This window comes from Prinia subflava, chromosome 5 (genome assembly GCF_021018805.1).
Source record: "Prinia subflava isolate CZ2003 ecotype Zambia chromosome 5, Cam_Psub_1.2, whole genome shotgun sequence".
In the NCBI taxonomy this organism is placed as follows: Eukaryota; Metazoa; Chordata; class Aves; order Passeriformes; family Cisticolidae; genus Prinia; species Prinia subflava.
The window spans coordinates 41,414,369-41,439,860 of record NC_086251.1 but is presented as its reverse complement, the minus strand read 5'-3'; the positions used below and the strand labels follow the sequence as shown (position 1 = coordinate 41,439,860).

At 43.7% G+C, this 25,492-nt stretch overlaps 1 protein-coding gene and 1 long non-coding RNA gene across 2 annotated transcripts; one reads left to right on the top strand and one right to left on the bottom strand.

The window, feature by feature from the left end:
* Positions 1–2,301: 2,301 nt before the first annotated feature.
* Positions 2,302–4,033, top strand: LOC134550608 (uncharacterized). The gene is made up of 3 exons (XR_010080373.1): positions 2,302–2,530; positions 3,126–3,324; positions 3,799–4,033. It is a non-coding gene; the product is annotated as an uncharacterized LOC134550608 (long non-coding RNA).
* A 169-nt stretch (positions 4,034–4,202) lies between these two features.
* Positions 4,203–25,107, bottom strand: LRRC74A (leucine rich repeat containing 74A). The gene is given in 18 exon segments (XM_063399146.1): positions 4,203–4,278; positions 5,520–5,535; positions 5,538–5,579; positions 6,183–6,259; positions 6,304–6,377; positions 6,379–6,408; positions 7,590–7,757; positions 11,200–11,300; positions 16,553–16,634; positions 17,289–17,337; positions 18,379–18,481; positions 19,197–19,269; positions 19,575–19,597; positions 19,904–20,089; positions 20,320–20,323; positions 21,267–21,331; positions 23,162–23,258; positions 25,039–25,107. Coding segments are annotated over 18 exon segments (1,335 nt in total).
* Positions 25,108–25,492: the final 385 nt, after the last annotated feature.

Sequence of the window (25,492 nt, the reverse complement as noted above, 5' to 3'; positions counted from 1 at the left end):
TGCCTAATTTATGCTATCCAAACCATTTCCTTCTGCGCCATTTCACAGGTGCAGGATCAGCAGAGCAATTCATGTTCCACTCCCCGACCACCCCTGTTTAGTGTCTTACCAGAGTTTATCCCTGAATTCCCAGCAAGGGGACAAATGCTGCCACCAAGCTTAAAAAAGCTTTACTGATATGAGAATGCTCAGAGATCTGCACAATACAAACTGCAGCTACATCCCTGTACCACACTGCTTGCATGTGACCAAAATCTTCACTCTTAATTTTAGTTACATCAGGCTACACAGTAGGACAGAAGGTTGCATCTAGTTCCTTCCCACAGATTCAATCTCTTTTGATTTTGTGTTTTGTAAAATAATTTTTATTTATCAAGCCCTTCTGGAATGCAAATATGGTCTCAAACTCTTCAGCTGAAAGAAACCATCCAATGTCCCTGCAGGTTTTTCCTGGTGTAAAGGTATAATCTAGCTGCCACATTGTTGTTGCTCTGGAGTTTAAGTGGACACTCAAATGAATAAAAGTGACACCTGCCGCAGGCCAGTTCCCGTCTCTATTTGATTACGTTGTTTTCTTACAGAAGATTTTTGATGGCTGTAGCTAATCTAGAAACTTAAGTGCGATAATTCAACAGATCAGTTTAGCCAGGCATCTGATTCTGTGCAAACCTAAGTGGAATAGTAATGTGTGACTAATACACAACAGCACTTTGCATGAGATAAAGATCCATGTGTAACATATGCAAGCCCAAGACACTGTGGGAAGAAAACACCAAAGATATTGAACAGTATGTATGTGCTCCTCTACTCCAAAGTGCAGATTTGCCTGTACAACAAATAGTGATGTAAGGACAGTGAAGCAGGACCTTCACTCTCTGACATTAGATAGCCTGAGATCCCATTGTTCTCTCTTCCTTCCACTCTGGAAACACGTGAGAAACTTCTCACTCCCGATCCAGCTTAACTGACCATAGATCGTCTGCCTGCTGATAAGCCAGGAGGCTCATTTCAAAGGAAAATCTGGGATGCTGCAGATCTTGTTTTCTGTTATGTAACAATAATTGTGTGTCATGCAAAAACTCACTCCTTTTTTTTTTTCTTTTGGTGCAAATATAAAATGATTAGATGTTCACAGCTCTCTGGCCTTAATTCTGAGTCTGCATATATTGGTATTTCATTTTATGCCTCTTAGGCTGAAAAAAAAAAACCAATTCAAAAATGGATTTCTTGAGGCTGAGGGGGAGAGAGGGGCACTGATATTTTTCACTGGCATAGCTAGGGAATGGTGAACAGTTGGCCAACTGTTCCACTGAGGAACATCCTAGGACATGACCTGTTTTAAACAACAACCCCAGAAATGCAAAGCATCTACACTCAGGTTTGTGGGTCCAAGAGATACTAAGACTGTCCTGCAGCAGTGAGACATCACGCATATGGGCCAACAAGCAATGACAGAATTGTCATACCGGTATGGACCAGCTGTCAAATATTTTTAGTTCCTCAACCACAGCCCCACTGAGTCCAGCACAAAACATGCCATAGCCACTGCTGACCCACCAGCCTCTGGAGCAGGGTGCTGGAGGAACATCGTACAACAGTTAAAATTATGCTCCCAGGGGTAGTTCTTCACAGGAAAGCAGCAATGAAGTGGTTGTGGGAAGAGTAGCTCTGGTGAGACCCCACCTGCATCCAGTGCAGGTGGGACATGAAGGACATGGACCTGTTGGAGTGAGTCCAAACTAAGGCCACCGAGTTAATTAGGGGGATGGAGCACCTCTCCACTGAGGAAAGGCTAAAAGAATTGGGACTGGTCAGCTTGGAAAAGAGAACGCGTTAAGGTGACCCATTGTGGCCTTCCATTACCTGAAGGGAACTTACAGGAAAGCAGGAGAGAGACGTTTTGTAAGGTTATGTAGCAACGGGACAAGGGGGAATGACTTCAAACTGAGAGAGAATAGGTTCAGATTAGACATTAATCCAAAATTCTTTGCTGTGAGGGTGGTGAGACATGGGAACAGGTTGCCCAGAGCAGTTGTGCATGCCCCATCCCTGAAAGTGTTTAAGGCCTGGTTGAATGCAGCTCTGAGCAACCTCATCTAGTGGAAGGTATGCCTGGCAACGACGGGGGGTTGGAATTGGACGATTAAGCTCGTTTCCAACCCAGGCCATTCCATGAAGACAGGCTCCAGGCGAGGCCTCCGTGCCAGGCTGTGGCGGGCCCCGCGGGGCACGGCCGGGGCTGTGCTGACACCTGGCGGCCACGCGGGGCCGGTCCCGCCGAGCGCGGAGCCAGCGGGGACGGCCCCGGCCCCCACCGCCCCCGGCCTGTCCGAGCCCCAGCGCAAGGGCCTGTGTTGGTGTACGCTCCTGCGCTGCTGAGGCGTGGGGCAGAGTTAATTTTCTTCCCAGTAGCTATGCTTTGGAGTTATGCTGAACGCAGGGTTGATAATAGAGAGATGTTGTTGTTGTTGTTGCTGGGCAGGACTTACACAGAGCCAAGGCGTTTTCTGCTCTCTGTACTGCTGAGCTGGTGAGGAAGTTGGGGGTGCAGGGAAAGTTGGGAGGAGGCACAGCCAGGACAGGTGACCACAAGTTCCCAAAGGGATACTCCAGGCAATGTGACATCATGCTCAGTATAGAAAGTGGGGGGAAGCAGGAGGAGGGGAGGGATGTTTGGAGTGATGGTGTTTGTCTTCACGAGTCATTGTTACAGTGATGGGGCCCTGCTCTCCTGGAGATGGCTGAACACCTGCTTGCCGTGGGAAGCAGTGAATCTATTCCTTGTTTCGCTTTGCATGCATGCATGCTTTTGCTTTTCCTATTAGTCTGTCTTTATTTCAACCCACAAGCTTTCTAGCTTTTTACCCTTCCAGTTGACTGCACTAGTGGGTGAGTGAGCAAGTTGCTTCTTGGGGCTTGATTGCTGGCTGGGGTCCATACCAACCCTAACCACAGCAGCTTCTATGAAAATGTACCTCAGTTATTAGCAGTAGTCAAGAGAAACACTAATGACTTTACAGGAACGAACAGAAAAGCCCACAGTCTTATACCCCTGCATGTGCAAACTCGCCAGCGTTTCAAATGCTGCTCTGATTCTTCATCTCAAACCTCCATGTATTCCATAGGTGATGGTGGCAATGACTACAATTGCAAGGTAATTCTGGAAGAATCACAGGCATCAGAGGACACAGACCTGCTGGGGTAATGAGCTCAAGCCTTCTGAAGGTGACTACTGAGTAGACATTACCAATGCCATCATGCCAGTTGCCATCAACAGTCATCTTGACCTCTGATGCCTCTGGAGAGACCTGAACTCTATCAAAGGTTTCAAGTTATTTCAAAGATTTTTTTTCTATATGGGAATTCCATTGGGAAGGAGGCTTACCGGATTGCAACTAGCTTCTTTCCTTTCCTGAAAGCTGATCTTCCCAAAGTGGCCAACATTTCCCACTTCTTCAAGATTTTTGTTGTAAAGTCTATGTTGGCTGTTGGTCACATGGAAAAATGTACTTCCTGTACATATTAACATTTTCTAGATTCTATTTTTAATTAATATTAATAATAATATATGCAAGGCTTTAATTTCTTCTTAAGAACTGTAAATTTTTGTTGTTGTTGTTGTTGTTGGTGGTGGTGGTTAGAAAAAGAGTATGGTCTCTAAGCCATTTAAAATCTGTTATGTCTCCAATCTTTCTAACATATTTTTACCCATGAAGATATTAAAGAACATTTCTATCACCATAACTTTTTAAGCAACATGAGCTGTAGTTTCTCATATTTTTTTTTTCTCTTGCAAAGGTCCCTGTGTGAGATCTGCTTAGGTGGCAAGGGATGACTGCACAGCCCTTACCTCAGTGCTTGTCCATGTGCTTTAACTCTAAAGGAAATAAAATATGAGTGTCTTGGTTTCCCAATTCCCACTTTTTGCCTTCATCTTTGTAAGTAAGTTCATCACTGTCAGCATAGAGAGCAAGACAGATTTGGTAGCCAGGTTCAAAGGACCAATCCTTCCTTGAAGGAAAAAGGCCAAACTGTAAAGGAACCTGCTGTGTAATGGAACATCTGCTTCATTGTTCACTCAGTAACTTAGACTATCAGAGCTCCCCAGTGTTGGGCCTCCCCAAACCCAGAGCCACTCTGAGCTTTCTTTCAGTGGTTCTCATACAGTCTTGCATTGTCTGACCTGCTGCCTTGCTTCATTTTCATGGCTCTTCCCTCTCCTCCTGTCCAATTTCCCATTCCACAGGCTTCTGTGCTGGCTCCTGGTCTTTTAAGTGACTCATTGAAAAGAAGTGAACCAGTATTAATCTAGTAAAGTGAACCTTCTCTGTCAGGTATCTTAAAGCTGCTGAGAGGATCTTGAGAAAACAGCCTGAGGTAGGAACAGTAAGGACAGTAAAGGTCACAACTCTTCTGACTCTTGTCTGCAAGGTGAATATTACCATTTCACACATGCTACAGTGCTAAAATGCATCAAGAAGCTAGATAAGGAGTATATAACTGCATCTATTTTCCCCCTTATATCAACTCTGCCATGTTAATGACACTAGATGAAGTCTTTTCTGGCCACTGGGTTTCAGCAGTTTTATCTGCTTACTGCTTAACCACAGTTCTGTAAGTTGTGCCTGAAGTGTTTGGGAATCCCATGAGACCTCTGACTCAAGATTAACCGGGCTAAAGCACATCTAGCATCTGGGCATGGATGCTTTTAGTATGGCACTGCTATATGTGAAGGAATAAAGACTGGACCAAACAAATCAATTTGCTTCTCTTTGAAAACATCAGGAGGCGTAAAGCAAAACTGACCCATTGCTTCTAGCTTTAAAACTAGACTACAGCACATATTTAAACCCCTCAGTATGTGCTGAGGGATGGGAATATTGGGCATGATTAACAGGGCTTTCAGCTGATGAATCACATGTCAGAACTGACTGAAAATCTAGGGGGACTTTTGGGTCCAATGACAAGCGGTTTAGCCTGCAGCGGCTTGACAACCTCTTAGGAGTTTGCTGCTGAATGCTCAGGCTCTCAGAACTTGGACATGATTGCTACAGGCACTAAGGAAAAGGCACTTCCAAGAGAATGAAAAGTTCTGTAGTTTGAAGGCGGGTTTTCAGGGAAAAGTAGGTGTCCTAAAAAGAGGAATCAGAGAGAAGGAAAAAAACCCCAAGAGTCCCTGAGGATGGAGGAAAAGTTCTGATAGCACAGATATGCTGTCTTTGCAAATCTTAATCTGGCTGCAGGGGAGATAGTGTTGAGCTGATTCTTCTCATCTTAGGTTTTGGATGAATGAAAATGCCATTCAGCCTCTGAGATTCCTTCATGATTCTCCTGGCAAGTTTATCAAATTGGAAAATAAGACATACAGTTTGATTCAACAGAATTTCTAAACTTAGAAAGTGTTTCTTCATTTACCTTTCACTTGCATAAGTAATGGACGGGCCACAAACATACGTCCCTTCTCATCCTAAGATGAATAAGGTTATGTTTAAAAGAAAGACAAGCTAGGAGTCATTCACCTGTAATCCACAACTCTATTTGATTCCAGTCCAGATTGTGCACTAGTTCACCAATTTCGTCTCAGTTCAGTGCGATGCTTTGTTGGTAAGAGGAGAAGTGCTAGGAAACCTGTCTAATTTTAAGCAGAAAAATCCTCCATATCAGAGTGGGGCCTGGCTGCCTTTTAATAGGCGAGCAGATGGCCTGGTGCATGGAGGAAGAGAGGCAGAAAACATCCAGAATGGTGGTGAGGAGGCAATTAAAGTGCTTGTTGGTTTTTTGGTGTGTTGTTTTTTGTTTGGGTTGTTTTTTTTGTTTTTTTTTTTTTTTTTAAAGAACATCAAGTCTGGCTGACCATTGCTACTGATCCCAAGCATCACAGTGGTTTTGGCAGGAGGACAACTGTCAACCTCCATTGTATTTGTGCAGGCAAGGGTTTAGATGGCTATTTTTAACTTTCCCATAGCAGTAAGACATCAGAATCTATCGAGATCCTGTATATCCTATACAAACAGTGGATGTCTGTGATGTTCTAAAGTTGGTCTATTATCATTGGCGCTATCTGCAGTATTTATTGGGTGTCATGGCATTTCTGTTGGTCTCATTCTAGGCTCAGCTTTTCCTATGAGTGAATTTTGCCTTTTGGCCTTAACAATCACGGAATAGTCTGAGTTGGAAGGCACCCAGAAGCATCATGATGTCACCAGCAAAGCTGGCTGGTGGCTGTGCTGCAGCAGAGAGGTTTCCCTGGAGCAGTACCCTACCAGAAGAGCATTCTGGCCATGCTTTCAGAAGCACACCTACATCATGGCTTTCCAGAAGGCTGCCACAGGAATCTTTAGGTTTCTATCCTTCTCAATATTCCCAAAGAAGTTCTCAGAGTTGTAGGTTGTGCTCTTTCAAAGAGTTCTGTTGGAAGCAGAAATAAAACACAGGCATGGCCATGGAACAGCCACTGATACTCGCCTCCAGCTCTCCTCTTATTCTTCATTACCCTGCTTTTATTCAGCCCATCACTGAGAGATATGATTTCTCAACTCCTTGTGCAGTCAGCCTTTTGTCAGAATAAAGACCTTTTATTCAGGTTAATTCCATTCTTCCCAGTTATACCTCCTTCTCCCCCTACCTTGAAACAAGACTCAGTAGTAAACCTGGCTTTTTTTCCCTTATAACTTCATATACTTATTTGGTGCTCATCCCAGCAGCCACTGCTTGGCTAGGCTGTCTAATCCAGACAGTTCTGTCCCCCGGATCTCTGATCACCTTAGTTACTCTTCTCTGAATTCTGCTTCTGTTTGAATGAGGATACCTGAATACCATAATGGCTATTAAAAACTGCAAAGCATGGTAGTGCAAGTGTCACTAGCTGTGAAGCACAGCAGCATTGTTTGATGTGAGCTAACAGCCCAAGCTTTTGCTTTAAGTTAATCTGAAACCTTATCCACAGCTAATTCTCACCCAATTAGCAGAAAATCTGCACAGCAGTTAAGAAGCTGATAGTGCAAAAATGTTATTTAGCTCAGCAAGGCTCGATAGCTTGCGTTGGCTTCCAGACAGGAGGACAGCACCATCTGCTGCTATCCATGGAAACTGCAGACCTTGAAAAGTTGAGCAATGTCTATTTCAGATAGTAAATACTTCAGATAGTAAATAGTATCCTTGTAATACCATATCCTGTTTTAATAATGCACATTAATTTTGATGCTAACGCAAAACTGTCAGAGAAGGATTCTATGAAAGTCAGCTACTGGGATGGGCTTGTGATGAGGATGGACACTCATTTGGATCATATCTGAAATCAATCCATTTGTTTTACACAGTGAGCAAGTATCTATTCACGTTCCTTTTTTCCCCTCAGTGCTCTAATATCCCGAGGTAATAGCTTCTCCAGAAGATCAAAGGTTTTGCTTAGTCTGTGTGTACTGAGATTTGTGAACACTGTGATTCTCTTTGTGCATTTACTTTTCTGAAGGAACTTGGCTGAATTTCTCACTTGAAATAAAACCTACCCCTTTGAACCTCCATCCCTCCAAGGGTCTGCAGCATGTGTACTGTGTATAGGGAGCTAAGGACACAATTCAGCAGCTTGCCTGAATCACTTCCATGGGATTTGGATGCTATTGGGGATCTTGGTGATAGTCTTTGACCTTACTGTAGATGACATCTAGTTCAGGATGCATTTGACACACCAAATCCTGCAACTTGATGAAAGTTTCATTCACCAACTTGTGTGCGACATAGGGCAAGGAAAATGCAGTCTGTGTGGGCACCCAGAGAACAACAAAGCTTTTCTTGTGTTCATAACTGCATTAGCCATTCTGCCCTAAGGATGGTGCTTTCTGCTATCTCTGCTCTTCACTTTCTGGAAACCTCTGGTGACCCAACCATAAGTAAGTGTTCATCTTTCTCTTTTTCCATGTCCGAGACAGAAAAAGATCTAGAAATTTGTGTAGAAATTAGCTTAATGCAAGGTAAGTGTTCATTAGTAAATGTCTACACCAAAGACCTCTTGGCAATTCAAGTGATTTGGTTCATCCCTGAGACAATCTTAGATTGGTTTCCTCTCCATTCTATTAAAATGCAGACTGAAAGTTGAACAGTTAACAGCCACAATGTGCCATAGAGTTCTGAAAAATCACAATCAAAATCACCCAAGACCTTAAATGATTAGTATCTCCAGCAATGGAGCTTTGTGGCCCACAAGAAAGATGATCCTCTCTGGGAAGGGGCCGGGTATCTCCAGATGAACAGAACTTTTGGGAAAGCTCTGCTTTGTTGTGTAACCCTAAGAAGTTCCAGTCAGCAGAAGAAGGCCTGACATTTGTTTTTTCATAAGAATTTCAGGGTAGTGACAGCTCAGCATTTCAGAGCTCATGTTGTAAGTTTTATGTTTTAACATATACTGAATGGGCAGTAGCACAGTATCCTGATTCAGGGGGTTGGAATGTTAGAAAGTAAGCTACCACTGCAAACAGTATTGATGCCACTGTAAATCATTCCTCTCATTTTAAGTTATGACAAATTTTACTTTGTGATGATTGATCTACTAAAGACATGACTATGATTTTGTTCATACCCATGATGACAGCAGAATTGTTCATGTATTATGTTAGTTATATACTTAATTGTTGAAAGTTTCAAGGCAGCTCAGGAAATTTATGAAAGCTTTTGTTTCTGTCATTGTGAGAGGTTCAAGCATTGTTTTTTATTATAGTTTGCCAATGTATTATTACAGCTTCTTTTTGAAAACTTTAGATCCACTATTCTGCACATCCATAAACAAGCTTATAATCTACTGTGCAATGAGCTCTTGACTGTTACTACTCAAACCCAGTCTTGAACCAGTCTGAGTCCAGCTGGGTTTCTTAGCTTTCATTCAGCACCAAGGGTTTGATGGATGTGGAGTGGCTCTCTGAAGCAGCCGTTCAGACATCCCTTGCACTAGGGATAGCAGCAGAGTGACCTGCTCCTGGGAATGCAGCACAGGAAAGCTTGAGTTGCTTTTAAGGCTGCTGGCCCTGCCTAGGGTTGCCAGCCTGGTTTAAGCCCATGACAAAGCTGGAGGACTGCCAGTGCAGCCTCAGGAGCAGCACAGCCAAAGGACCAGGCACACCTTTGGCCTGGCCTAACAAACAGTGCTGGGGCCAGGCAGCACCTGGAGGGAGCCAGCTTGGGCATTTCTGCATGTTTGACACAGTCAGTTCAGTCCAGGAAACAACACACAGGCAGCTGAAAGACAGCAGTTGTTTCCTTTGTACTGTGATGCTGAAGATGAGCATGTGCTGGCTACTTTGATTCATGATTTCTGAAAATGTTTGATTATCAGTATCTGCAAGTTGGAACCCTATAAAGAGTAGATTATAAAAATAATGTAGGGAACAGTCATGCTTAGAAATCTTGTCAGAAGGAATAAACTGTTGTTAAAAATGTGCCTTTCTATTCATTCACCATTGCTAACCCATGCAAAGGTTTCTAGATGTCCTTATTCCAAATTCCTCTTATAGACACACTAATTATTCATTCTTTAGAAGTCAAGATAAGCATGCATCACTGAGAAAAGGGGCAGAAAAGGATTTTATTTATGTCTTCTCTTAAGTTTCCTGTAAAGGATTAACACTTTTACTAATTTCTCAAAGATTTAAGACAGGTCTTTGGCACTATATATTTACAATTACTCAGAATTGAAATTCAAGACTCCCTACATCACAGGTGGAATGAAATCTGTCCGACAGATTAGATGTTTACATACAAGCATTTGATTGGGATACTGAAATGTCATTGTAAATTCATGCCATTGACAATTTATGCCATTGACAATTTATCTTGTGAGATGCCAGGTAACTTAGACTTTTGCAATGAGGTGAAGAGAACAACTGTTAACCCTAAAAAGCAGATTCATAGTGAGATTTAGGTTGAACTCCATGCCCCAAACTTTCTGAAGTGTTTCCTTTTAAATAAATGCATTTCAATAATCTCTTCTAATTTATCAGAATTTCTCTAAAATTTATTATTCTTTCAAATTTTATTAATTGTTTAGGTTATTAGTAATAAAACTAGCAGGACCATGTCTATTGTTGTGCAGTCCTTTACACCCATACAGCTTGTTTTTGTTTTTCTTTGCAGAATGAGGCCTGACTCCTTGCAGACTTGAAAATAATTCTCTTTGATCTTAATTTATGCAGGAAAAAATCTTTACCCTAAAGGAATGCCTGTTCTTCAGATGATCTCTGCTGAAAATACTTGATACTCTCAGGAAAGACTATGGATAAATATTATTTTTTCTGCTAATTTTTAGTTTCTTTCATTAACATTGTAACTAACGAACATGTGCAGATGTAACTTAGATACAACCCATTACATGAGTGTCCAAAGATGCCCATCAACTTTATTTTTAGTTTGTTTCAAGTGTGAACACAATGTTTACATTCCAAATTCCAAATCTAATTTTTGTGAAAGCACTCTTTCCTTTAATCAAGGTGCTCCCAAATGTGGATGGAGGGCCCTGAGGCCCCTGACACCTTCTGTAACCACTCCCATGAAGAAGCAGTGGGTGGATGGATGGGAAGGCCAGGACTGGACTAATATATACCCAGGTGTCTCCCCTGTGTTGGTCTGCAGTACAACCCCTGCCCTCACTCAGGAGTTAAGGAGCATTTCTCAGTCTCCTATTTTAGAAGCAATAGAGGCAGCACATGAGGTTACAACAGTATGTGTCATGCTCCCACTTTGCTACAGCATTTACTAAGATTTGGTCTCTTTGGTTGCTTTTTCCTTCCTACCAGTCTTTTAATGTTGATTTGCATTTTTTTAAAATAGAACTGCTTTGCTTTCAATACCTTGAAACGTCCATCTTCTGTTCCTCAGACATACTGATGGAGTATGAAAGTATTTCGTAGTATCTAGCATCTTAGGGCACCCAGGGAAAAGACAGCTCAGAATAGAATTCATCCTCCAATGGTAATTCACTCCTTGTTCTAGTTATGCTCTTAAAAAATGGAAGGGAGTGAAATGTGGTGAAACCACAAGCACCTCTCCAGAGCTAGACCAAAGCCAGATTCTGCATGGCTCCTGGAAGAGCTGTCAAATACTAGTCTTTTTTTATTAATGACTGTACATAAGTGAAACAAACAGCAAGTGGCAAAACAGTCTTGGAAAGGGGCAGTTCTGTGATCCACCCATTTCCTAAAAATGTATAGTCTATGGTCCTGGAGTCTTGAATTTGGAGGAAGATCTGTTCTTTCTGATGGTTGTGACTAGTGCAGTAGCATCTTCTGTGGTCAGGGGATTACTGGCCATATATAAAAGAAGAGTCATAGTCCAGACATGGTGAGAATGAGGATGTCATGTGTCGTGGTTTGAAGGGAAGTGAGTTTTTTTTGGAAGTAGTGGTCAAACCAATCAGTCCTTAGGTCTGAGTATTGGCACCTTTGTTGGCCACTAAGAGGTGGGACACGCCTCTGAGGACACGAGGGGTTAAAAGCCGGATTTCCCAGCAGGACTCCCTCTTTCCTGCTCTGCTTTCGGAGAGGGAGCGTCTTCTCCTCTCCCCTGCCCAGGCCTGGCTAGGCCGGGTGGGGGAGGGGAGCAAGGTGGGCCTGGCTGAGCAAGGTGGGCCTCGGGGTGGGGAACAGAGGGAGCTGGAGTGGAGCTGGTCCAGCTTCCATCTAGAATGGAGGGGTGGAGGGAGAACTTTGGAGGTGCCTTCCGTCCCCCTCCCTGTCCCATCCCGTTCCCCCCCTTCCCCCCCCCCCCGGTCCCGTCTCTCTCCTCCCCCCACAGAGAGAAGGTGCCGAGCTGGAACTGCTTGTGAGAGCTGCAGTGCCTGCGATTGCCTGTGCCTGACCTTGGTGGTGGGAGATAAAAGCTTTTAACTCTTTCTAAGGCAGAAGAGAGTTATCCCTGGACGCTGAATTCTCATAGTTGGTGGTTTTAGAAGAGAGAGGACAGCCTGGGACCGAGAGGGTAATGTGAGATGAAAAGAAGCCCCTTCGATTGCCGGAATGAAGAGGAGTGGCCTATGAGGCTGGACTTTTCTTGCATAATGATAGCCATAGACGGACCCTGGACCCTCCTGACTATAAATAAGACTGTGTTTGGGTGGATGTTTTTGGCTCAAACCCAGAGACGTTCTGGCCTGCTTCTTGGAGCCCCCGGCCCCAGGGGTAAATGGGGGGGACCTGAGTCCCAAAATGAGAAGATGGCTGGTTTTTGGTACTTGGCCAAAACATCCTTAAAAAGAGCCCTGTTGCAGTTCAGGTCCATGGACGGCAGTGAGAGTGCTGGACATGGAAAGGAGGGTGTCACCCTGGCAGACTCTTCGAGGCAGTGCCATGGGTGACGTGGGAACACGGGATGGTGGACCTGTGTTTCCTGTGGGGGGGGGGGTTTGTGGTGCGAGAGAGACTCCTCTCGTCCTGGATGGAATGTGGATTGTCTGAATTTTAAAGGATGATGATTTGGATTAGGAACCCAGGGTTGTTGAGGGATTAAGCAAGTAGATGAAGGTAATGTGCTGGAGTCAACTGAGTGAGCATGTATGGAATGGAAATTGGGGGGGAGGAGAAGCAGTGTTTTGGGAGGTTTTCTCTTCCGCTTTTGGGTGGTTGGGTTTTTCTTTCCTTTTCTATTGTCCATTGTTATGTAGTATAATAAATTGTCTGTCTGTTTCAAGTATTAGGCCTGCTCTGCTCTGTTCTTGACCACATCTCACGGTAGTTCATTAGGTAAAATATACCCTCATGGGTGCATTGGCATTTTGTCTAATGTCAACCCATGACATCATGCCTAGCAGAAGGCAAGCTGTCACCTCAAGGATGACCCTTTCTTCCCGTTCTTCAGCAGGCATTTGAAAAAACTGTGGTCCCTTTCAATGGATTTGTCTGTTACTCCATCATATCTTGTCTCTGTCCCACAAAAGTCTGCAAGTTTCCAAGTCAAGTGGAGTTATGTTCTCAGTTTCTCTTCTAGTGTGAAATTCAGGTCCTTTACATCTGTCATGCAGAAGGATGTGATGTGGATCACATTCAGGCATGTGATGGGAGAGGCTGAGGCAATGGGCTGCATTTGAGTGTGTACTTGCTAGTGGGGCCTTTCTGGATGGGGTTGTGCCCTTTGGGATGTTTCCCATTCTCTTGGCTTCTCTTGGCAGCACAGCAGATCAGAGCTCAGGCTGGTTGTCTGCCTGCCACAAGGTCTGGCTGTCTGGCATTGTAGGGTTGGCAGTGCCGTGTGCCTCTCTTAGTGCTTGAACATCATCTCTCTCCCACCTGGGACCTCATGTGCAGTCCCCATTCCCACGATTAGAAAGAGAAGTTTCTTTGTTAACATTGACCAGCCGAAGACATGTTCTTGTTTAGGTCCTTTGTGCTATCAGCTCCTAAGACAATCTGAGTGACTACAGAGAGAGAGGGATGCCTCTGGGTGAGCTAGTGACTTTACCTGAAGCCAGGTTAAGAGCAAGGCACACAGACACATTTATTTACACAATCTGAAACAGCAGACCCAGTGACTGGTGTGGTTGCAGTGATTTACAAAGACACGGGTGTCCAGAGACAAGCCTACATTAACAGCTTTAAAGATGCCCCTCAACCACCATAGTGCCATTTGCAGGTTCTCAGGCTGGTGATCTAGCTGAGAATGCAGCTTGTAAGCAAGCTGACTTTTCTGAGCTGAATTCTTAGGGTCTGGTTTGGGATTGAGAAGGTGTGTTAGCTCTCAATTCTTACCTCTGGATGAATCTTAGTTGGTGATTCAGTTTTGCCCTTTCAGGGAATATTGACCCCTGTCTTACTAGAAGACAGTTCTGGCTTTCTATTGCCAGGGCTGGGTAATACTCCTCTATTTTAGGTAGTGCTGTGGCATTGCCCTGTTGTGGCAATGACAATTTATCCTGTGCTTGAGTAAATTCCTAGCAAATCATTTACATTGGGAAGGAGAAAGGTAGAGAGAGAGAGGATTTCTTATATTAATAGGCACTGCCTGTTTTTCTCACTATGAAAAATGGTCAGATTCTCCTTGCCACATCTAAAATATCAGGACTCACTCTGCTTACATTTGATTAGCAGGGGAGAGGAATTCAGCTTCATATGATAGCTGTGCCCAGCTGTACATGTGCCAATGCCAATTCACATGCATCACACACCTTAAGGTGTAAGTTCTGCTTAGAGCAGGGTATGTGTGAATTCATTTGTGTCTGCTGTGACACTGGGAGGGATAGGACTTGCTGCCAACACTTGCTTCACTTTCTCAGAGAGAATTTCTCATCCAAATTTTCCATGTATGGAAGGCTAGATGGAGGCAGATGGTGAATTTAGCTGACTTAAAAATACTCCTTTTAGAAACAAAACAGAAAGAAACAAGTTCTGCAGTAATCTCTGCTGCTCCTGCTTCAAGTGAGCTGGAAAGAGAGATGTAAAACCTTGAATTTTGGAAAGACGTTTTTCTGGGCTAGGAAGGTCAAAAGTTTTAGTACTGATGTCTGTGTTGCCTGCAGACTTTTTCAAGGCAGGAGCACATTGCCTTGCCCTTGCTTCAGTTTTAACTGTTCCATATTTTAAAGATACAGACTTCTATTAGAAAAAGATAACATATCAGTGGAAATACTGAACCAGGAGAAGAGAGGCATTCATGAAATGGAAGGCATTGCATTATTGAGATGCTCAAGGAACACTGGATGCTCACAGCACATGCTTGTGGCCATTATGGTAGCAGGTGTGTGGAACATACTGAGGGAAGAAGGGCATTCAGGTATTTATGCAATGCAAGTCTTTCACAGTCTAGTAACGGCACCTGAGATGACTGAAATACTAATTGTTTTGTTTGCTTTTCCTCTGAAGGACTATTAGCACACTTGGATTCTCACTTTGTCTGAGCAGACAGATAAGGCAGCCTAATTTTATTCCTTCCTAGTCTGTGTCTCTTGCTGCTTACGGTGCAGTGGCTAAAACCATTAGGTTTGGGCTACTTATGAAAAACTGAAATTGCTCCTGAACTTTGCAATCAAAACAAACAATGGTTCCAATCCTATGAGATTTTAGTAGAGTGCAATTTTCTGCTTTATATGCCCTGAGGGTCTTCTCTTTTGGCTCCTTCCTCTCTGACAGACTGCTGTGTTACCGTGGTTTCTCATGCTGCATGTGTGTTCCCATACATGACTCACAGTTGATAGAGTCACCTGTGGTGATGAGGGTGAGCCTGTGAGCCAGCCAGAAAGCTCTGGATCTGGCTGCCTGTTTTTTGTACTACTCACCAGGTCATGGGGCATTCTTGCTAGAGAAGGAGATGCATGTTCACTGTGCTGACACCATCCAGCTCCCTGGTGCCTATACTCCTGTGTCGTGTTTTTTGGCCAGGATAGAGTTAATTTTTTCGCAGTAGCCATGAGGGGCCAGAGCCTGGACCCCCTTCGGCATGCCTAGGTTATTGTCACCACCCGTTGTCACCACCAGGATTGGAAGTACAGGACTCTCACCTCCGAGAAGGTGGATGTGACTTGCAGTACAGAAAAAGCAGGGGTGCAGAGAGTCCGTTGTTCCCTGTTTTGGGGTCATGCTGTGCTGAGTCAGTCAGTGAGCATTTTCTGCATGTAAATCATCCTCTTTTTGTATAATTTTGTAATTAATATTGTTGCTGTTACTGTTCATTTTCTTATCTCATTGCTGTTTCCAGTAAATTGTTCCTCTCTCAACCTGTAATCTCTCCCTTTTTTCTCTCTCACTGGAGAGGTTGTGGTTTTGTCATGGTCGTAGAGAAATGTGGTGGAGTTTCTAGCAGTGTTTAATTCCACACCACCCACACCATGGCAGGGGCAAGGGTTCAGCAACAGGAGCTGGAGCTGGAAGGGTCACCATCTTTTGCTGGGCTTGGGCTCAGGGGTGTGCAGATTTTGGGGTCAGCCTGGTGGAGCTGGCCTCTCTCTGCCACAGTGGTCCCTTTCCCCTTTCTCGGAGCTGTGGCTTTCCTGGTTTGGTTCTGTAGGTTAGAGGCAGTGAACCCAAGATGCTGCTCGAACAAAAACAAAGAAAAAAGGGAGAGAGCGGTGGCCACGTGGAATGGAGCTCAGCTGAGCCATGTGGACCCCAAGCTGCAGCCACAGTCGCTGCAGCTGGAGCCACAGCTGGAGCCCAAGCTGTAGCCGGAACTGCCGAGCGAGCGTTCCAGTCCTGCTCCCGCAGGGTCAGGCCCAGGAAAAGGGTCCCTAACCTGTTTCAGAATCCTGTCACATCCTGCCAGGTTTTGTTTTGTCCCTGTTCTTCTGTTGTTTTTTGGGCTGGTTAACTGGAAAGTTAACCATACTTGGTGCTGTCTTTGCAAAGTCTCTCTCTTTATTTGGTGGTAAAATACTCTCTTTTGTATAGTCTTTTATTAACATTGTTGTGGTTAGTACTATTTTCAATAAATTGTGATTATATTTTATAATCTCTCCCAGTGTTTTCTCCATGATTGGAAAGGAACAGGTGAAAATATTTAATTTTCACACTGTGTTTTAAACCACAACATTTTTAGTGGTGTTCCAAAACTATGACATCCTGGCTTTGCAGGAGTAATAAGTTACTGGGCATCTATCCCAAGAGCTGTCCTCCCTTCTCAGAGAACTCTGTGTGGCTGAGGTTCAGCTCCTTCACTTGTTAATTGCTCTACAGAGAGACAAGTGTGCAGAGGTAATGTGATCTTCCAGCTAGCTGCATCTGCCATACCAAGGCACCCACATGAGGATGAAAAAGAGGGATACCAGACACATTGAAATCTTCAGCGCATGGGACATCAGCAGCACAGAGATTGTGGCACTATGTGCCCCCAAACGAGCATATAACATCACAGTGATCATCTTCTGAAAACAGCAAAAGCAATAGGACTTTGTGTTGTGCAAACGTCTCTCATTCCTGTAATTGTTCCTGTCCCTGTTTTACTCCCACCACTGTCCCTTGACCCAAGAGCTCTTTCCGGTATCGTCCTTGCTTCAGGGCAGCTTCTGAAGGTACCAAATGATTAAGGGGCTTTAAGACAGGAACTATCCGGAGAAGTCAAGACTCTCCAGTAAAAATACTTACTGGAGAATTGCAAACTTTTATGAAGTTGTATTACTTACACAGTTCTGTTTGTTTCTCAGCCAGACACACACAGCTGTCCTGAGAAAATGTTGATGCAGTTCATCCAGCACTGTCCTCTCAGCCTCTCTTATTTCTGAATTGAGCACTTAGCCGAATTATGCCAGGAAATCATGTGGGCATTGCCAAGTGAAATCGTGCCAAGTGAGGGCTGCAAATGTCCTTGGATTTCAGGTAACTCACTATTAATGCCTCAGCAAAGTATTGTGCAGTCTCCTCTCCAAAGTTGTTTTGTGGGGAAGAATGTTAACAATGCACTGGTCTCTCCTTTAGTGCTGTGCTGGGGTCTGCAGAAAGAACTGCTTTTAGGTAAAACCTCCAGTCCGTCACAGTCCATATCTGGCTGTAAGAAGTTGTGATGGGGTGACCTTGGCTGCACACCAGGTGCTCACCAAGCCTGTCACTCCCCTCCTCTGCAGAATGGGGGAGAAAATAAGATAGAAAAAGCCCTTTTGAATCAAGCAAAAGGCAGCTTAATAAGGCAAAAGAAAAGGTCACACACTAAAGCAAAGGAAAAGAAAAGATTTATTCTCTATTTCCCATCACTAGATGATGTCCAGCCACTTCCCAGAAAGTCAGGCTCTAGTACACATGGTGTTGTATAGTGGTGTACACACACAGAGGTCCAGAAGACAAACACTGTAAAAACAAATGTGATGCTACTTCCCATCCTCCCTTCCCTTTACCTCCTGCCTTTCTCTTAGCTTTTATTGCTTAAGAGATGTTGTATGGTATGGAATATCCCTGTGGTGAGGTTGGATCAGCTGTCCTGGATATGTTCCCTCCCAAGATCTTGCCTACCACCAGCCTAGTGGTGAAATGGGGAGATGTAGGAGAGACAGTGCTTGATGCTTTGGGAGCCAAAACTTTCATGGGTTTATCAACACCTTTCTAGCTACCAATACAAATCACAGAACTATGAGGGCTAAGCTGTGGGGAAAATTAACTTCATCTCAGCCAGACCCAATAGGGAAGTTAGTCACTATTCTACTTTGCTCCGTGGAGTAGAATTACCCAAAGATGTGGGAGATGCTCCAGAAATTAACTGAGTTCCTCTTGAGGGAGTGGTTTTCAGAGATGCTGGAAATTGAGCAGGCCAAATATTTAATCACTTTAAGTCTAGATTTCCACTGTTAATCTGGGTTCCCATCAGAGACGTAGCTGAGAGATTGATTTTGCCCATAGTCTGAGTAATATTTTCAGGGTGAGAAACTGGAATGAAACACATATTACTTCCCTTCTACTGCCAACAGTATTTGTGTGCATACAGCCCCCCAGGAGCTGAAAAACATCGACGAAGGACAAATTATCTAAAAGCAAACTGGCGGTGGCTTCAGCTCCTGATGTGTCTAGGTGCTTATTTGAGATGTTTTGGAAGAAAAGAAGGGTGTATAAGAAGGATGAGTCCAAAAATGTATTGGTTTTACTGTCTGAGTGTCCAAGATACCAAGGGAATAATGCAAGATGAGCAATATGAGAAATGTTACCCAGACAGTAGTTAATGTGTAGGTTATAGGTGTATTTAACCATGTATCCTTCCTAACACAAATACAGCCCTAGAGTCATCAGTTTCACAAAGATCTTTGTCTTCAGTGAACCAAGAGGCATTTCGCCAAGAACCTGTTCGTTCACTGTAACACAGATCCCATGTCCTATCAAAATGCATTTTGTATATCCCAGTTTCAAATTGAAGGAACATTTCCACCAGTTCATATCTGAACATTTTGCATTATTCCCTTAATCTGTTTAGAAAAGTTTTTCCATGTCATATTGGAGAATGAAATTTCCTGACTAAAACATGTTCTGTTGGCTAAGCATAAACTGGAACAACTTAGTTATGGTAATTACTGTCACATCTGCTAATGAAGACAACAGTTCCAGACTCACCAGACTGCCACTATATGCACACTTCTGCTTTTCAGAAGCTTGTACATTTTAAAAGTATTGCAGCAGAAAATATCATGACTTTCAGAATGCGAACGTTTTTGCCTGGGAACAACAGTTATTTGGTTAAAATTGGTTTTCTTTCAGAAGATTGAACTTGATGAGCAATAATTTTGACTACAAACTATGTCAAATCAGATACCAGTTCTTGAAGGGATGAATTCTCTCACATCTCTCCTATGCATATAGCTCCTTTTACCAAAATGCAGTTGTCTTCCAACTCTAATTGTATTAACAGTTATGTTGGACTGAGAAGACAGAAACATAAAGATACAAAAAATTACTGTAAAATTAACAAGGATGGTGAATTCCTTAGTTCATCGTTGGGACACTGGACATTTTCTCCAAACTTCAGGGAACATTGCAGGTCTTGAGCAGTGATCAGGGGATGTGACAGAGCCGTGGCAGTGGGAATTGGCAGACTAAAGAGACGTTTTCCTGGACAGATTTCGAGTGGGTAGGATTTTCTGATGCCAGCCTGGAGACCCAGGTTCAGGTCCCAGCTTCAATTCAGGCATTTTCAGCCTGTTCATGGGTGAATGTTGCATCTTCCTAAGCAGAACCCAGAGTGGGATATGAGTCCCTCCAGCCCCATCTGTGGCTCTGTATGGTTTAGAAGCACTGAGGGCTTGTGTCCCATGGAAGAGCATCAGTTGCTTTTTGGGGTAACTCCATTAAAGGGCATCAGTTGCCACACAAAACTTTCACGTACAGAGGATGAGAAACATTAGGAATGCTCAGAGTTTCTATGTGTTTTTGTCCCACACTGTGTACTCATTGATGACTTCCAGGCCTGAGTGAGGCCTAAAATTCCAACTGTTCTTGAGAACATGGGCCCCACTGTTACTGGCTACTCACCACCATAGCACTAACAATGTCTTTGACACCTTTAGGTCCTAGACCATGGTGGTTCAGATTTATATAAGGCTTAGCCAAATTTTGAATCAAGTGTGAGGCAGGCACCACTTCCATCAGCCTGTGTTGTGCTCCCAAGTATATGGGCTCTGTGCCCATAATGTCTGCAAAGGCCTTCTCAGGATCTGTAGAGAAAAAGTATATTGATGAGTGGTGCTTTGTGTACCCCTTTGTATATTAAAAAAATTAAACTACTTTATAAAATCAAGTAACACGATGCAACAACAGCACAGTTTTACTCCATAAGTATTATCATCCCCTGGTTTTCTCCATTCCTTTATCCCAGACATCCAGGAGTAAATGTATCCTCCTTGCTTATATAGTTGACATCCAGTGACTTGCTGCAGCTTCTCACCAGTCTGCAATATGATTGAACATTTTTTGGTGTAATTGAGAACTTTTGACATCAGACAAGAATTTTTTTTTTCAGTCCTAATTGAAGCATGCAGCTGATATTGCCAGCAGAGGTAGGGCAGCTCAGAACATTCTGGCTTACAACCAGCAGAAAGAATCCCAGCATTTTCATCTTGGGAATTGGGTGTTGTTGACACAGCTGCAGTGAGACATATCAGTGCAGCTGGAGGCTGTATTTCCACAAAAACCTGTCATTTGGAATTCCTTCATGAAACCCCATATTTAGAGCTCATATTTCTCCATGCGTTCAGCAGTCTAACCTCAAGACAAATTCCCCTCTCAACAAAGGCATTTTCCAGTTCAGTCTGTAGCCTCAAACAAGATAGTCTTTGTTCTTGTGTTATGTTTTTTGACTTTCCTTCCACTTATACCAAGTTAGAAAGTTCCTAAATCATGGATAAATCCTACTGATAGAAAAATGAGTGCAAGACTTGTTTAATCAGATGACTGACTTCATGAGGCAGAAAATAGCCACCAGAAAAGACTAGAACAGTTGTGGCAAACCCACGGTGTGCAGACCACAAGTGCTACAGTATTTCATCAGGAGTGCACAAAGAGGGATGCAGTCCCATCCCTGGTTCCAGCTAGCTGCTTCTGCTGCTCTATTAACAACTAGAGGAGACAATAAGGAACAAAGAAATAGCCCTGGTGTGTAGAAAGCAGTTGAAGAAAGATGTTTGACATAAAAGGGAGAGCTCTTAAAGGAAATTTATATTCCTCCTCCTCCCCCTCCCCCCCTTCACCTTTATCAATAGCCAGATTACATGCGGCTGTCAGAATTCTGGCAGGATCATGTCCTTGGTCTCCTTTTTGGATACATAACAGTTGGTAGGTTTCTGACTGTATGGAAAGGCTAGTGAGTGCAGATGGTCAGTATCAAGAGCTTGCCTTCTCTGCTGAGGCATCAGCCAGCAAGACAGACTCCTGAGGCACACTCATTTTGGACATTTCATTGTGGTCCGCCAGGAAGCAGATTCTATTTGTCAGTGCAAGCCTAGCAGAAATGTGACTCCCTGGATATGACAGATCTTCCATTCCTCTTACTGAAGCCCCTTTTTAACATGCTGTGGATGTACTTCTGCACTCCCTGGGCACTAAGTGTATGTGGTGCGGGCCCCAGGGTGGGGAAGGGCTAACTCCCCTGCTAAGCTCTCCTCAAGTTCTTCAGGCCATGTTCAGGGAACTCACAGCTCTCCCACATTAGGTTCTTGTTCCCTCACAAGCTGCCTTTCTCTCCTTTCTCAATTTCTGAGTCCACCAGGCAAAGCAATTTTATCTCCATCCCTTTTCCCCACAAACATGCAAGACAAAACCACACCAGCTGCTCCTACCTCTCTCCAACTGACTGACAGTTCCCCAGGCACAGGGGCTGACTTTGTGATCAGATTCTGGGAATGCTTTGCAGTGTTCTCTTCCTGCATGGCAGAAGGAAAAGCAATTGAATGCCACCAGATATTGGGACTGAGTATAAGTAGACCCAGTGGAAGTGATACAGTTCCTCTTGCCCACAATTCGTAATTTATTTTATAGTTACAGAGAAAGAAAGCTTGGAAAAATTCCCTTTTAAGGGGACTAAATGCATGAAAAAAAAATGAAGTGTTATTTTGCCAAAATAATTTCTGGCTAATAGAATAATACTTTTTTTTTTCTACTCTGAATCTTCCTTTTCATTCCTTGTAACTGCTTTTATTGCCTTCTTCCCTTACTCTCTATTTCCCTTTAGAGCTCCAGGCTATTAACCTGTAATTTTGTACTCTTCCTGGGTGTCACCTATCATTGATGTGGAATGTGGAGCAGTTTAGCTGTTCGTACAGATCTGTGTGGGGAGAAGACTGGCCAGCTGGCACCCACATCATCACACTTCAACCAGCTCTGCAGCTGCATCTCCTTTATTGAGACCCTTTCCTTCTGCCAGATTTTATTTGTCGAATGATGAATTTACTTGCATTACTTTAGTGTGAGAAAGACAAAAAAGGAAAGGTAAAAATAGGTTTAAATCCCATGTAAAGAAGACATGAGACTAGTCATGTGCCAAGTACATTAGTCAGTCCTACAGTGTGTGGATTGAGCCTTCTGAGGTAGATTCAAAAGTGATTTTGGCACTTCTAAATTGCATTATGCGCTACTTAAATACAGAAAAATATGGCTAGAGGAGTTGTCCCACATATGTCCATACCTTACAGTAATTGCATTATTTAACAAATAAGTGCATGTATCACAACAAAGGAAAATAAGAAATTAACTTGTAATGACTGACAGGCTGAAGGAGGTTTAGAACTTTGAGAGGAACTATTATGCTAAGCTAGGAAGTCAGGCCAAAGAGCTGTGAGCAGCCCTGGCACCTGACTCTGCTGTGCACCAGAGCCCGAGAGCAGCAGGTTCAGAAAACCCTGCTGCCCCCATGCCCTGCCTGTCCTTCTGGGCAATGAAGGGCTCAAACACGATCTGGTCTCAAAAGATGCTGTGCTCTGACATCTCCTACAGGCATTAGGGGCAGCGGGGTGGAGTGTCCTGGAAGCTGGTACTGCCAAGTCCTCTAGTGATTAATTGTGTTTTTTCCAAGCTGCTCCTGGATGGCAGCCCCCATCTCTGGCTACTGGTACCCTGGATCCCTGTTTGCCCCTTCTCATTGCTGCCTGGCCGAGGGACAGAAGCCTTCCCAACTGGTGATCAGCCTAGTGCAACTACCACTGAGCTAAGAGTCCCTCTTAGCTGCTGCTGATTTTTCTTTGGCCATTTCTGACAATTTCTGGAGTGAATTTGCTAGTAAGTAAACCCTGCACCTGCATCCTTTTTAGACTCATTCTCTGTGTTACCACCAGTGAGTCGCAGGTTCATTTGCTTTTTCTCTTCTGTAAATAAAGAGTTCACAGCTACCTCCTAGATCCTGTATGTTTCTCACACCTACACACTAAAAGCACAGCTTGGAGTCAGAACATCTCCAGGAGGAATGGTGCCACTTGTAAGACCTGGATTCTTTTCTTATGGTGCTAATAAACAGAAGAATCCTATATCTTGCTTGCAGGGGCTGTCCTGGTGTTGTGAGAAAGCGCTGCAGAGCCTATGGTTGCCCTCTGCTGCCACATCACCCTTATGTGACCTCGCCTGCACCTTATGACTCCTAAGGGTGACATTCAGTGCCAGAAACCCCATTGCTCTGGGATCCAGTCAGCTCACAATAACTGAGAATAGCTATGGTTTTGGCTGTGGACCTTCCTCCTTTCCCCCAAGATGTATCAAAGAGTCATGCCAGGCTGCTGCCAAGTGTTCTTGTCTCCTTTAAGTTCATACTCCAGTTTGTACAATTTTGTGGTAAAGTCAGATTGTGGCAATTATAGTGTTAAATGAGATGAAGATAGGAATGTATTCACCTTTTTAGTCTGGAACAGATTCAGACGTCCCTACTGCCAAATTCCCAGTATGATCAGTAATAAAGTGTGGCTTGTAAACATGTCAGCACTTAATGGGGCCTTGAATCAAGTACTCACTCATTCCACCAACTACTGCTGGTGCCAGAAGAGGTGCAGTGCTTATTACTTTACATCTCCTTTACCAAAGACTTTGCAACTTTTCCTAAGGTGTTAAAACCAAAACTGTAACAGAAGAGGCTTTCTGATAAAGGTTGAGCAGAACTAATTCATACACTTAGAAATATTTCGATTTCCCCAAGAATAGGATAATTTTAGTGGCTTTATTCCCTTAGGTTCTGCATGAAGCTCTCAAATACCCCAGTCATTAGAGACTGTGGAAGGGTTATATTTGGATAAAGAACAAAATACCACAAAACCCAGTGGAAGGCTTCACCCTGAAGCAGATGACCACTGTCAGCTTTGATTTTATTGCCAAAGTTTGTAAATATTTTTCTAGTGTAGGCCAAACAACTTTGGCCACAGTTGCTTGCTTGTTGGGAGCACCAACTAACATTCTTCTCTGATTTCAGACCGATTATTCTGATGTGGGTTGGGTGTGCAGATGTTTACTTAGATCTTTCCTTTAAAGGAACAGGCTGGTTTTAAATGACCCAGTCATGAGCTCCTAATGTTGCAGATCCTTCCCCTGGAGTACACCCTCCATTCTCTGACTAGAAATCAGCGATGGATTGGTTACTGCAACAGGAGACAGGAGACCACAGTCTAGTGCTTTGCCAGAGACATCTGTGGGATTTGAGACAAATCTCTGCTTCCATGGTCTGTGGTGTTTTATAAACAGGAATTTGAAAAAGAATGGTAGGATTATTATTTATATACATTATAACATCATCTCAGATCCTAGCAGTGGACCCTCATTGTGCTAATTACTGATGGGAGAAATGGATCTTAATGTCTTCACAAACAACTCGACTTGAAAGAACCAGTCAGGTTCTGGAAGAAGGCTGTGGGGATTTTAGGAGAAATAGGTGCTAACGTCTTAGAAATGGGTCCTAACATCTTCATGAATATCAAGCTGCATTTTTTGTAGAATCCCTGATAATTTGAGCGTCTAAGCTTTAGGACAATGTGTAGTAGGTGGTTCGGGAAGTCTGTACCTTCCTAGTACCCCAGCTAATGGGGAAAGGAAGAGGGCAATGTGGGGCCAGGAGTTTAGGATAAAAGGAGGCTGCTCAACAAAAAAGGGGAGAGACCCCATGGGGAGTATGGCCTAGTGGACTGTATCCCTTTACTCGAATAAAGTTGCAAGGTTCCTCTGTCTCTTTTGTGGACACTGGCTTTTCACAGCGTGGTTTTTTCATATGCAACTGTCTGGTTTCAGCGTGTGATGGATCTCAATTTGCAAACGCCAGAGTACTCCCAGCCAGGTGAGGACTGATGGTGCAAACCTCTGATGATCTCTCAGCACCGCTCCTGCTCCGCTGTCTCCCCAGCCTATCTCCACTGTCGGATAGAGGCTGTGCTTTGCAAAATATTGGCTATTATCAGAGGTGTTCGAAAAGTCTGTAACATCTGGAGCAAATGGTGGCTTCCCAAGGGGCAAAACAAACAAACAAACACACGGAATTGTCCTGTTTGTATTTTTGTACTGAAAACGGGGTGAAAATTTTTGACTGAATCCACAAATTTCAGGGTGGTGGGGCGACAGAGAAATCGCCACTCAACCCAGAGTCACAGCTTCTGAGA